The 14,572-nt window shown below is 38.9% G+C and overlaps 2 protein-coding genes across 3 annotated transcripts in view; one reads left to right on the top strand and one right to left on the bottom strand.

Moving 5' to 3' along the window:
• Window positions 1-3,638: 3,638 nt before the first annotated feature.
• On the top strand, window positions 3,639-13,906 carry hnf4b (hepatic nuclear factor 4, beta). Of its 2 annotated transcripts, XM_072380570.1 has the most exons (10): window positions 3,640-4,021; window positions 5,127-5,298; window positions 6,382-6,476; window positions 7,672-7,778; window positions 9,882-10,037; window positions 10,242-10,329; window positions 10,458-10,610; window positions 12,787-13,044; window positions 13,194-13,271; window positions 13,550-13,906. In XM_072380570.1, exons 1-10 carry the CDS (start codon window positions 3,991-3,993, stop codon window positions 13,591-13,593), a joined length of 1,182 nt encoding a protein of 393 aa, XP_072236671.1. In that variant the 5' UTR covers window positions 3,640-3,990; the 3' UTR covers window positions 13,594-13,906. The 2 variants fall into 2 exon arrangements, with proteins under 2 accessions (XP_072236670.1, XP_072236671.1); XM_072380569.1 differs by having other exon boundaries at window positions 3,639-4,021; window positions 13,194-13,906.
• The window catches only part of phlpp2 (PH domain and leucine rich repeat protein phosphatase 2), a 117,045-nt gene continuing 107,463 nt past the window's right edge, over window positions 4,991-14,572 (bottom strand). Inside the window, exon 20 of the transcript XR_011914935.1 lies at window positions 4,991-5,003. The gene's annotated coding sequence lies outside the window, so the exon portion shown is untranslated. The remainder of the gene's footprint in view (window positions 5,004-14,572) is intronic.

The raw sequence follows: 14,572 nt of genomic DNA, 5'->3' as shown, positions 1-14,572 counted from the left end.
TCCAAGGCCTCTTAAGTTTGGTCCTCTAATTTTCAGATATCGTCTAACTGTGACAATGGAGTAGCAGATCAGCAAGTACAAAATTCATATCAGCCAGCTTAGATCTGTTTGTATCCATCTGGAAAAGACATTGGAACGAACAGGTTAGACGGCCAGCTGGCGGCTCATTCTTTCTATCAAAATGCCTCCCAGACATGATGGTGTCCGCAGCAGTCTCTCTCCCGGTGAGCTAGCTTCCATGATGAATGGCCACCCTTCCACTCTTTATCGCCTCTCTAAATCACAGGCTTAGCATGATTTTATGACCACTTTTTCTGCTTTGTTGTACTTACCCACTGTTTTTTTAATCAAATCCAAAGGCTGCGGTTTTGTGTTTTGTACTTTACACTGTATTCATCTTTGAATCCTGAATCATTGCATTGGCATTCAGGTGGATGTTTGAGATCCAGCCATATCAATCATATTCTCTGTGACAAATAAGAGAGATCTTTTTTGGACTGGTGAAATGCTTCCCAGAAAATGCTCTTATCTAAGGATAGAACATTTCCAAACTATATTATTTCATTCATTCTCTGTTTTCTGACCTTTATCAGTAACGCAGCACTCCTGAGTTTTCTCTGTATGACATAATTCAGGAAAAGTATCAATTATTCATGAGTGTGGGGGCTAAACTTGGAGTTGGTCAGAGCCCAAAGAGACTGACAGGCAGACAATAAGGTAGAGGCAAGGACCTGAGAGGAGACTGATATCCTTTCCTCTGAAGTGTGATGAATTACTTGACAATGGATTTTGCTTTGTGTTTATGGCTGTCCTCACCTTTATGGTCATGGCTCTGTCTGCTTTCTGTTATGCCCACAGAGACTGATGGTGTTCTCACACATTAGAGTCTTTAATCTTTTGTTTAGTAAAAGTGATGGTTCTAAGTTTAGAACTGTTTATCATGGGCTTGACTACCATGACAAACATTTCTTCCTTAAGGACATGACTAAAGACTGAACAACATTTGAGTTTTTTGCACAAATGTTAATTCATTCTGCATTTCTGAAGATAGCTCAGGGTCTTAAGTATGCACTCGAGGTCATGAGCACATATGCAGTCTATCCAAATGTTTGCTTGAATGTCCCTTGGCAAGTTGCCCCTCGACCTAACCTTTTGGTTGCTATCATCCAACTTCTCGCAGCATTCTGGTTGGATATGTGTCCCTTTTTGTTGTATGGTTGTCAGAAATGATTGGTGTCCATCCATGGACTCAACTTTTAAGTGCAGTCCACATATTTTCTGTTGGGCTGAGGTCAGGTCCTCAGAAAGTCCATCCACGAGCTGAATGTTAGTCTCCATGTTAGTTTCCACTACGTCATCACCATGTTTACTTGTGTTTACTGATTAGTTTGAGCACCCAGCTGTGCCTAAATTTTACTTGTCTGATTGATGGTTTGTGGTTATGCTGAATTTGAAGGTTCCCCTTCCTCGCTAACATATCTATTTTGTGCAATCTCCCAGTTCCACTGGCAGGAACAGCCCAAAGCATGAAGCTCCCCCCACCTGAATTAAGCGCAAGTGCAGTAATCTTCTTGTTTGATGTCTCACATTTACTTGTCCAGATATACTTGACCTCTTGTTGTTGTAAACAACTCAGTCAGTTACTCACACCATAAAACTATCCTCCAAAAGATTTTCTTTTTTCACCATGCAGTCACCTCCAAGGTAAGCTTCAGTCACATTTGAACGCAACAATTTCAGAGTAGGTACTCCGGTCTTGGTCAGCAGGTCAGCCCATGGCAAGATGAAACCTGTCTGACTGGTGTTCCAGCTGCTTCCAGTGCATGGCTCCTTGTTTGTTCCTGAAGTAATCTGCTCACATTTTACCTAGTAATCATGGAACAGCTGCTTTTTCTTGGAATTTTCATTTGGTTAGAAGACATTGCCGGCGACATTTTTGACTTGTGTTAATCTAAATATTCTCATAGCTAATGTTCGTAGACTTTCCCTTTTTGTGTGTTTGTCAGTCAAAAACAATGAGGGCTGTCAAACAAGCTCTTTTACTGTTAGGACAAAGAAGCTTCCTGTTTTTTTTTCTCATTCTTGCATGTATTATTTTGAAAATACAGATGTTGTTTAGAACCACATAGATGCCAGAATATATGATGATTCGTATGTCTTAGAGATGCCTTTATGATGCAGTACTTTAGTATGCTCTGACTCTTACACCTTTTATGAATAAAATTGAGGCAGATTTGTGTACATGTAGTGTACTCTGTCTCCCCCTTGTGAACAGAGAAAATGTGTCTTCTCAGCTATATTATACTGGAATACATCTTTAAGACTGAATTCATTGTTTATAGCAAATCGACAAATGCAAGAGGACAGAATCAAACTTAACCCTATTTCTTGGTACTAAACAGGTTTTTTTTTTAGAAAAACTAATAACTAAAAATAAATTCAATTTGCAAGAGCTGAACATTTCCATAGTTGGTCATAATGGTCATAGTATAACATATGGCTTTACTCTGGTGTGTTTGGATGTTAAAACTAGACATCCAATATTCATGGGTAATTTTTAATGCTTTTGTAATAGAATCTCACAAACCAGAGCACACCATTCTGCTGTCCAATGACTTGGTGGTTTTTATGATCTATCAATCACCTAAACAAAGCTTAAGTGCGTGAGCCACTGCCAGGGGAGGTCTGACCTGCGGCCTAGCATGACATTGAAGGAAGGAGTGCTACTCACCCAGGAAATCCTATTACACCAAAGTATGATGGATATCATCACCGGGGAAGCTCATATGTGTTCTGACATATGATTTGTTATAATTTGCGAAAGGGAAAAAAAGAGTGTGACTATGTTAACCTTCTACTTTTTTCAGGATTCTTTCCCAATACACACCCTGACTTACAGTAAATATGTGAAATCCAAAATGCGGTGTTCCTACAAGCTGTGCTCATAATGTCTGGGCTGTGGTGAAATTTGTCAAACGAAGATCGAAAAGACATTGAACTAGCGTACTTCTGTAGTCTGAATCAAGGAAGAATAGATTATCTTTGCAGTAGGACATCATTGCTGATCAATAACGCTCAAAGAGGTTGAGCCATGTTTATGAGCAAAGGTGAAAAAAGAGGGAAGCTCGTCCCCATCATAGCGCCACAAAACTTTGTTGTTTTTTTTTTTTAAATCAACAGCAGGAGACAAAAAATAGCTATCTAGTGTAAACAAATGCCACATGTGCCCCCCTGCAACTAGGGGGGATTTTATTGTGTCACTTACCTAAAACAAAAGGTTAATCTGGCACCATGCAATCCTCTCAACAGTCTGCCACTTTGTTTGAACTGCATCGCTCGTCTGTGAGATATTGATTGCCAAAGATAAAAGAATACTCTGTAGATTTTCAGCTAAAATTCAATAAAAGAAAATGAAAAAAAAACATCCCAGCATGCAACCTTTGAACACTTCTTTTACCTTATTGACTTTTTAAAATCACATTTCTCTTCCTTCCTAAAAGAAAAAAAGAGGGATCATGTTGTAACATGTTACTAACGGGTCTTTCTCACAGGTCTTATCTATTTGTTGTCCTAACAGTGACTCTTTGTTATCTGCCTCTGAACTTTCCCCTTTATATGCTTTACCAACAAGAGAAAAAGTTAACTAACAGTGGGCCAAACTTCTGCGCTGAGAGGTCACTGAAAGTGGGCCACAACAGAGGAAGCTTTTCAGCACACCACAGGAACATTAGAAGTGACACTTTAAAGAAGCTTAAGAATAGATGAAAAACAAAAACTGCGAGGAAGGGAGAGGATTGGACTCACACTTGTGAGACTTGTGACAAAGGGAATCTGAGCTGAATGCTTGAACTGCCAGTTACATCTGATATTGCTGGAGTTTTTGCGGATTAAGAAGTCTTGAAACCTGTCAAACCATAGAACCTTGTCAGATTCACAAGGCTTTCTGGAACTATCCTTTCTGCAACAAACACTGAACATTTAAACAACTCAATGCCGATACAACCGCCAACAAATGCAGCAGGTAGGAAGATCACATCATTCTGATACGTAGGCATATGCTATCTGAGCTCTGACTGTATGAAAAAAGAGTGCATTGAAAACATGTTGATTTTAGGCTCCAATTAATGGTCATTAGCAATATCAATCTACAAAGCTGTGGCTGATTATTAATTTAGCTTTATAATTGAACAAATTTACTGATCATACTCAGAAATATTTTGTATTGGTGAAACTTTTTTTTATCTAATTCAAGTGTTCATTTTAGTTAATCAGTTTTAATTTTAGATTTCCCCCATAATCCCACACTCTGTCATTGTAATTAGGCCCGTTGAGCTGAATCAGGCCTTTTAACAGGCAGTGTAAATGAAGAAGCGCTACCACCAGGCTGCTCTTCTAATCCTGTTAACTGCAAGGCAAATGGATTCTAATCTCTTAATTCAATCGAACTGATCTTTGACCACAGAAAGCATTTTCCTTGTTAAATCGTAATCCCCAGCTGCCTCATCTGCCTAAACGAAGTGTGCAATTTGCAGACATCATTGCCTGGGGTCTGTACAGTCTCTACAGGAGCAATCAAACACTGGAAGCATGCAGTTAAGAGAAACACAGAGGGGAGACCGAATGCCCAGTGTAGAATTAGCCAGAGGAGAGTAGTGGACTTTGCTTCACCACTGACCTCTAACTGCTTTAATTAAATGGAGGGTATCCTCTTACTCCTGAGTAATAACTGGCATAACTCCTCAGAGGGCCCTGGCATTCATATAGAGCAGTGATAAGTCCACCAACTGCATAACAATGCTTTTATCATCATCACACCTTATCTGACAGGCCTGTGAAAAAGCAACCAGATGATTCTGTTGTTCTGAAGTTGTGTAAATGGACCAAAGTATCCCCTTTCACAGAAATAGAATAGGATTCTTTATGTGATAAAATGGATCTGATATTATGAGTGATAATTTCAGTCATAGAACCTGTCTGCTTTCAACAAAGCTGATACTCAGAACCTTGTGGGCTGTGTCAGTTGTCTGGTGCAAAGTCAAACTTGTCTTCAGGCATCTTTAATGTTTACTGTACTTTATCAGAAATCTGGGATTCCTTGTTTTATCCATGATCCCTATAATCTGCAGATGCACCAGTGTCGGCCCCTGCTTCGTCAGTGTTGCAGGATGTTGGAGGCGGGCCTCAGTGTGTCATATGTGCAGACAAGGCCACAGGTAAACACTATGGTGCATCCAGCTGTGATGGCTGCAAGGGCTTCTTCAGGAGGAGCATTCGCAACAACTACACGTACAGCTGCAGGTGAGTGTCATCATAGTTCCTCAGCATTAATGTATTCCTTTTATACGCTGAAATCTACCAAAGTCTTCTAATTAGCTTTTAGAAATAGGCAAGACACACCAGGGGCAGCAGCAGTTTTTACAGCAGTTTTCTAAAGCCTTTCTAAACCATTGTGCTGAAGGGTGAGACAACATCTTGGGTCAAGTCTAAGCTTGCCTCAAGTGTCAGTTCATAAACTCTGGAATTTTCAATATTTGCCATGTATTAATTTCACACATCAACTCTGTTTATAGGCTCTGTGGAGCACCACTGCATATGTAACAAAAGTTACATAAAGCCTTTAGGAGCTCCGGTGGGAAATTAGAGTAGTCTGATAAATTTCCATTTATGATGTCACTTGAATAGGTGTTGGCTGTTTTCAAACTTAAAAGAATTAAAGTTCCTGTGTTTGAAATTAATGGAATTTAATGGCAGGTTTACAATATGATATCAATTACTGAGTTTATTAGTCTACATTTTCATGAAAAGAGGAATTGTTACATATTCTTAAGCTTACAATGAGCCATTGACACAACAGGTCCCCCTGCTAACCCTCTGCTGGGCTTCACTGCCACATTACCACAGCTGCCCAAAGGGAGCAATCCATACACTAACTCTGGAGCGGACCTTTTGCATTTTCCATGGCCACTGTAGTTTTCCTACACGCACAAAAGGGGAGGGTTAATGGCAGGGTATTCTTTTGATTTCAGTCTGCCACTAGATGTCACTACAGCACTGGAGCATTAGAAAAGGTGTTACAAATTTGAAAAATTAGATGTTGAAATAGAACAAAGACAACATATAAGACCTCAGAAGCCAACTCCTCTTCTCTGCTTGAGTATAACCACTCATGGCTACAGTAACTACAACATTCAACTACAAGTGCTCCAGTGGAATTTCAGATAATGTAGGCAGTGGGATTTGAAACAAAAGGAAGGAAGTAAAATTTGTGTACTAGAAAGATGACAATAGAATAATTCTACTCTGGGTTTGTTACAGAAGTGCAAAGTGTGCTTCAAAATTAATAACACCTTCAAAAATCCCCAAATTATATTTATTTTTCAGGTTCAACAGGCAATGTGTTGTGGACAAAGACAACAGGAACCAATGTCGCTGCTGCAGACTACAAAAATGTTTCAAGGCTGGGATGAGAAAGGAAGGTCAGAACTTTTTTTTTTTTTCCAAATGACATACGTAGTTACCCTCAGTGTTCAGTTCACAAAATGTAATTAGGGTTAGAATAACCTACATGAGCATTTCAAAACGTTGAAAAAAATGTTTTTTTGCCATGTAAAAATAGACTGGGTTCTGAGAAATAATAAGCATGTCACTGTTTATTTTCACATATGCATTTATGTTATGCATGCTTATCATTCGTCTTATCTTTCTCTGACTGCCACAGATAAGCAGGGAGAAAGAGATGCGATCTGATGAGTCGGGTCTCTACACATAAATAATTAACATGCCTGAACATGAGCAAATATTTGCTCTGCATTTCTCTGGAAGTATGTTACTTCCAACCCTCTGAAGTGAAGGCTACGATTTCAAATCTGTACTTTTCTTATTTGCCCGATTTCCATAACATGCTGTGATATCACTTGCAAATTAAGTCTGAACTACAGCTGTGGTAGAGAGCGTTACAAAAGACTCCATCATCCTGTCATTTTATACTTGACCTCTGAGCGCACTGTAACCATTTTTTATTCCAAAAGTAGACTTAGCAGTCACTAAAGCCCAGAGGGGGGCAGAGGCTCTCCCCCTCTACATGTAGTTTGATTAATGTGCTTGTTCATAGAAAGCCTCTGATGAATGATTACTTTGACACTTGGTCATGTTGTTTGACTTAGTAAAGCCATACTGAAATTAGTCTGAGGCCATCCAGACTGTTGCTCTTAAGTACTCTTGCAGATAGGTAATCAAAAAGTTATGACCACATGTTATCAACACTACAAAACTTAATCTATACTAACAAGCATCCAGACATCAGTCTCCACTGCCTGATTAAAACATTACCCTCTATAGGTATGTTGTGTTTAGTCACCTAAAATCATGCATATAAATAGCTTTCTTTATTTTTTCCAGGCCGTAAGTGGACTGGTAGAAAAGATAGAAAGAGATGAATAAACATAAGCATATTTTCCACCATTACGTTTTTCTTTTTAATCACAGCTCTTTTACACCTGAAAATGACACTAACAGTGCAGGTCCTTTTCATATCACCTAGCATCAACTGCCACATAAATTAGAAGCAAAGAGTGGGAATTACCATCACTGTGTGTGCAGTGGAGTGTAGGACTGAAGTATGCAGAAGCCAGAGAACTCCTCTGACTGGCCATTTCTCTCTTTGTTCTCCAGCTGTTCAGAATGAGAGAGACTGCATCAACAGTAACAGAGCCAAGGGACAAGTAGCGGGAACTCTGTCCATCAGTGTGCTGCTATGGGAGGAGTGCAATGTGCAACAGGTACCACACTTTTCTCATGTAAGACCACCAACTGATCTGACTCAGTTTCTGGAAATCTCTTAGACGGAGGCTAGTGATGGAAAAGTTCTCAGGTTACATTTTAAACAGACTTCTTGTGGGTTGTATTCAGTTACCCATGATTGAAGTAAAGGACCTCATGTAATCATGGCCCATTTATTGCACCACTATGTCTTGGATTATGCTCTGTGGCTTTCAAATACATAATAACAACCAGACATATCTGACATCTTGAAGGATTGCATGGAAAACTGGAACATGTATATATACATACATATATATATGTATGTGTGTGGGTGTATTTAGCACTCATTTTCAGCCCAGTCCTTGCACCTGAATATTTTCAGAGGAATCTTTGTTTGCTAAGTCACTTAACCCTGACCAATGAATCATTCAGGCATTAAAAAGACACCTAATGCAAGTGATGAACCAGAGTTGTAGTTGCACATAACAAACAACTTTGCAAAGGACCATATCTAAATGATTTATTTGGGCAAATTGTTACATGCAGCATGTCACAAAGATGTCATTTTTTTAATTGCATCTACAAATAAATGTCAAAGATAACACCGTTTTGCAGACTCTTAAAAGTGTTTTGCCCCATTAAAGGGTTTTCTAAAGAGGTATTCACTGACATCTTGGCACATCTTACCATGTTGTGCAAACTGTCCATAAAAAAAATGAGGAAACTGGACATGTGCAGGACAAAGAAAGATGTTTCAGGCCCCTAAAAACTATCTACAGTTGATGAACAGTATCTGGAAGCAATGCTCTTTAGTTATATGAATGAATGCCGCAAAAACCTGACACAGAATCCGAGAGATACTTCCATCAGAAATGGTCCCCGTGGAAGGGTAGCTATCAATAAGCCATTGCTCAGGAAGGTCAGCAGTGAGAATAGGCCGTGGTAAGCCAAATGACACAAGAACAGTACTAAGAAAATGTGGAAACAGGTCTTGTGGCAAACATGTATTGCTTTGGCCTTATATACTGTATTTCCAGTTATGTTTGCACATGTTCTAATACAACTGGAAATACATAAGTTATATTAGCTCAATGATTTTTGCACAATGCTATACATACAAAATAAGTTTTCTTCCAAATAACTAGGGAGCACCTGTTAACTGCCTCACCGTCAAATGTTTTTTTGAATCCACTGTGATTTTAATTTGGATGGAGTTAAACAAAAATATTGTTATTAATACTGCTGTATGATTTGAGAGCTGAGTGACACTTGCTGGTTTCAAAGCCGAGGGTGGCTGGTATGGTAGTTTACAGACAGAACTTCACTTTTTTAACATTTTAAAAAATACAGAGGATGCAAAGTTTAATTCAATCATTTGTTGATCATGAATAGAATAGACTGCTATTCTGATTTTGTATCTAGCATTTGGGGTGAAGCATTGGCCAACTTCTATAGACTTCGTCTGTTGGAGAAACAGAAAAGACTGTTAGATGTATAATCAATGATTTGGCATAAACTCATTCACAGTAATCAAGTAAATACATTTTAGTCACATTCCACCACCACTGATAGACTCCAAATCTATTCAAATAAATGTTTAACACCAGCCAAATAAAGATTAGGTGGAATCATTAAACATGAACCTTACACACTTGATCGAAACCAAATGTTTAACGTAAACAATCTCGCCCAATGGCAGCTGGGACTGGCTGCAGCCTCCCTGCGACACTGACTTGGATTCAGCAGGTATAGAAAATGCATGCTTGTATGGATTTTCAACCTGAAAAAAACTAGGCGAGAAATGTTATGATCAATTACAGACTAAGATCAGGGTGATCTGGAATGAGCCACTTTCGTCGCAGTAAAAAACAAGATTGATTAAAAAAATAAAAAACTGTTTATACTTGAAAAGTATTAGAACATGGTTATATATGGGTATGGTCATGGTTTATTGATTTGACACAAACTATTCACAACCATTTGCTTACAACTCTGTAAAGAAATGACAAATTCTACAATGTTGGTTTTAGTCACGTTACCGTTTAACTTTGTTTTTTGCACTGTATTGCTTCACAGCTCTCACCACTCTCATTCACCTTAACTAAAGCTTAATCTTTTAGTTCCAAGCCCTGCTCTCACCTCAGAGTCATGACATCAAGTCTAAGAAGACCGCCTGCGTGGGAGACGTGTTCGAGTCTATGAAGCAGCAACTCCTCCTGCTGGTGGAATGGGCAAAACACATCCCAGAATTTTGTCACCTCCCAATAGATGACAGGGTACGAAGTGGACCAAATACTTCAAAAACTTTTCATACTAAGAGCTGCTTTACACCCACCCATGCAGAACTAAGTAATAATTGCTGACTTTTTAACTCAAGTTCAATGAGTTTTGACATTTTTCAGTGTTAGGTGATGCTTTGAATGATGATTCTCCATGTTAAAGTTGTCTATGATATTAAACCCATGTATAACTGCTTGCAGGTGAGCCTGCTACGAACCCATTCTGCAGAACATCTTATTCTAGGGGCAGCAAGACGCTCACTACCTTACCACAAACTTATTCTTCTAGGTAGGACAGAGAAAACTGTTTGCACTCTCTTTTATTCAATTCAAGTGTGGGTGGAAACAATTGATTTCAAGTAATGGCTGTATCTATACTAATTCTCTCTGTTGGATATGCTTATGTTCATTGAACAGGTAATGACTTTGTGATTCCCCTGAGAGGAGCAGAGGTGGAAGTGTGCAGAGTAGCTTTCAGAATCCAAGAGGAACTTGTCAAACCTCTCAGGGAGCTGGAAATCACGGACAAAGAGTTTGCTTGCCTCAGGGCCATCGTTTTCTTTGCCCCAGGTCAGTCCAGTCAGTTGTAAGATGATGAGTAGATAGTACTTGCTCTCATTTATTTTGTCGTCAGTGTTTGATGGTGAGTGGTATGGAGGGAATACATAAGATCGAGTTTCCCAAGTTAAACGTATAACTGATTAACCAGGATCAGTGCTCTGCCAAAGGAAATGTGGTGCTTGTGTATGTGTGTTGTTTAGTTATTTGTGTGTGGCTGTCACAATGTGATACGTATGAACATGTTTGGTTAAAAGGTGTGTCAGAAAGGAACACGCACTCATATTTGATTCGACGAAATGTCATAGTTGGCAGGAAGAGCAAACCAAACACTGATACTTCGTCATGCAATAGAACACTTTAGAGAACATTTTAGAGAGTTCTGAACTTGTTCATCAAAGAGCCTTCACTGAAGTGACATCGAGCAAGCCAAAAAGGAGCCTTATTCATTCTGACTTCACCAAAAGATGGTGCAATGACTTGAAAGAAATTTTACTTCTTTTTTTTTTGTCACGTAAAATTATTATGAGTTTGCAATTATGCTTAATGCCTTTATTAATAGAAACAACATTGCATTGATGGAAAGTTGTCCAGATGCTATCATGTGTCACACTAATCTTAAAACAGATTCAGTTGATTTTTCTCCCACCAGTCCACACAGAATTCTGCACCAGGAAAAACTGGATCTTTGGAAAGTGTTGTTAATGTAATAGAAGGCTGAATATCCCATTTACAAACTGTCTGTTCATTCCCTTTGTTGTGGCACTCAGTTAGCTTCTCTCAGTGGTTTGTACAACTTGACTGGATGCCACCAGTACTTTAATGAATTCACATGATATAATGGGCGAGGTACAGGCTTGTTTAAATAAGATAGTAAAGCTGGTGCGTGCCAGAGTGAAAACCAACGCATGTAACTGAGAGAGGCACATGAACAACTCTCAGACCATGAGAAGCAAAAACATCTGGTCTCATTAAAATCATCCTTCCAATTAAACATGGTGCTGGCAGCATCATTCTGTGGAGATATTTTTCTGTGCCAGAATCCAGGAGAACAGTCAGAATAGAGGGAAAGATATGGAAGATATGAAAGAATGCAGAGCAATCCTGATTGAAAAATCTTTCCACAGCGCTTAAGATTTCAAACTCAAGTGAAAGTTGTAACCGTCATGAAAACACCAACGTCTCACCGCAGAATAAGTGATACCCACTTTGATCCACAACAAAAACTGTAGCAGGTTCACAACAAAGGCTCAAGAGTTATAAAAGTCAGTTCACTCTCTGGGCCCCAAAATCATTACATGCCTACGTCTGCCTTCTAAAATTTTAACATGTCTGTGTTTTGTATTATGTGAAACTGTCACGTCTGATTTTTCCTTTTTTAATGACCCCATTTTCCAAATGTGCTACATGACTGTGTTTTCCACTGTAATTCTGTCTTCATTTTGTGAAACTATTACAAAAGTGATATCATAAAACTATGACTATCAAACACACCTATCAGGAGGCAGGAGTGGATTGACATCAGCTGCTGTTGGCGCCATACAACACAGCGTCATCTAAAACATTACAGTTTCTCTGCCTGTATTGTGATGCTACAACATCTTGGACATGTGAACAAACATTCCTATGACACATTTTCTGGTGAGACTGGCTGGAAACACTTAAGCGTAGGGAAAAATAGTGCAAGTGACCCAGACATGATCCAGACCTGAACTCAGTGGAAAATTTCTGAGAAGACCTAAAAAAGGCTCTGCACAGATGCTCCCTATCCAACCTGGTTGAACTTGAATGTTCCTTTCAAGGGAAACTGGAGAATTTCACAAAGAAGAGCTCGTATGGTCGTTCTCTTAGAAGATTGGAGACAGCCATTTTTAACAAACAACCAAATGAAAGGTCTAAACACTTATATGTAGAAACAAGGATATTTCATTTTTATATGTATAATATAAAAAACAATTTGCTTTTCTATTGTAGAGAATTAATTGCATAATTATAAAACTAAGTCTCAAATATCTCATCTAACAATCATATTTTAGTCCTACAAATCTTATCTAGATGTACAATGTTTCTTGTTATTCTTAACTTATCAATGTTAATTCCCTTGTAAATGCATTTATTTCATTCACTTTATTATCAGTGTATTTCCCCCTCTCCACATAAACGTGATTCTCTTACCTTTTTCTTTCAGACTGTCCAGGACTTGAGAGCTCTCGAGTAGTTCGACACTTGCGTCTCCAGGCTCACCTCCTGCTAGAAGATGCAACTTGTGAGCAGCGGGGAAGGTTTGGGGAACTTCTTCTGATCCTTCCTCCCCTGCACAGTGTTGCTTGGCAGATGTTGGAGACTCTCCATTTGGCACAGCTGCTTGGTGAGCCCAAAATGGACAGCCTGCTGCAGGAGATGTTGCTGGGGGAGGGAACCAAAACAGGGCAAGGACTCTGCACAGGTACGAAATGGTATTTAGTGACCTGAAATTTTCAAGCTAAAATTGAAATTGCATGATGGAGTTATATAAAAAAAATTTAAAAATACACTGGATTTTCTGTGCAGTTCGCTTCTGAGCCCTCATATTCAGTGTCTCTCTTCTTCATTCAGGCGATGACCCGACTCAAGACAAGCTAAATGTAGCTTCACCCACTAACTTCACTTCTGTCATCTCTCATGTTTCGACATGTGAGCACACACGATCTAACCTGTTACAACAAAGCAACTTATGCCTCACAATATAGAAATGTAGACTATATTTTAGCTGCTTTGACTCTTACATGAGGGAATATGTCGAGGATTTCATTGTGTTTAGTAGTCTTATCAAATGCATTGCTCTAACAACAAAATTTGAAATATTTACCCTAATGTTTAGTAGTTTTCATTACACATTTGTTTCCATGAAACTAATTTTAGTGAATGTTTATGTATGAAAGGCAAGGCTGATGCCCGTTTGTCTCACACAGCTCTTACCAGTGACCTTCCTGCTGCCCACACAGACTGGCACTGAGGTGTACAGACATGGAAGCTGCCAGGGTGCCCACAATGTACCTGAGGCGCTTGTCTTCAACAAACATCTCAAGAGGCAAAATGTCAGCCAAGGAATAGAAGCCTGTGAGCTTAAGACAAAATGCGGAACAACAAATAGGTCACATAAACTGTCCAAATCACAAATGTATGTATGCATATCCAGTTACCCACAGCTAAATGATAGAAAGAAACAGAGTGATGCTGCAGTCAGTTTTTATTTAATCAAGCATCTTTTCATTCAATACTGTTTATTTGTTTGAGAAAAGACAAATAAAACTTTGGATGTTATTTCATGCTGGAACCCAACAATTGTCATTTTGTACTCATCGTTATCACATCTGGGACAAACTGAGATCTGAAGTGCAGGTGTCAGCCGTTATCAGCAGAGGGTGCCAAAAGCTTATTCTGATTCATGTGCAAATATTCAGACCTGTAGAGCTTCCTAAAAGGAAAAAATATCCACCTTGAGGATTAGTTCATCTTTTAGTTGCAATTGGCCGACATGATGAGATATGAGGGGCTCATCAGTCCAGATGCTGAGATGTGCTACAATCCCTATAAACATGACAGTAAACATTTTCTGCCCCGTGAATCTCTTTCTCCTTTATCCAGCTTTCATTTCTTAATTTCTCAATTCCTACAAGAACAATAAGAAAGACATTAATATCTTATTTTCCATTCCCATTCATACTGGATAGGTAGCATTTTGCTTTAGCTAATAAGGGGAAGTATTGTGGATACTGCAAAACATATTACAATCTCATACAATGATGTCAGTCACTGTTATAAGATTTTTGAAAAGATCCTGCTGCACATACATGGAACATCCTCTAAGAGTTTATATTTCTGTCACAGCATTTACTGAAATGAATGTACTTGGCTTGCCGTCTTGATACAGCAATCACTTACAGTACATTAGCTCATGTACACCAGCCAGAATTCCCCTAATGATTAATAAG

Source organism: Leuresthes tenuis, unplaced genomic scaffold (assembly GCF_036924035.1).
Source record: "Leuresthes tenuis unplaced genomic scaffold, fLeuTen1.0.hap1 SCAF_2, whole genome shotgun sequence".
Classification (NCBI taxonomy): domain Eukaryota; kingdom Metazoa; phylum Chordata; class Actinopteri; order Atheriniformes; family Atherinopsidae; genus Leuresthes; species Leuresthes tenuis.
Note: the sequence above shows the minus strand (reverse complement) of the source record. Positions and strands in the feature narration are given on the sequence as shown.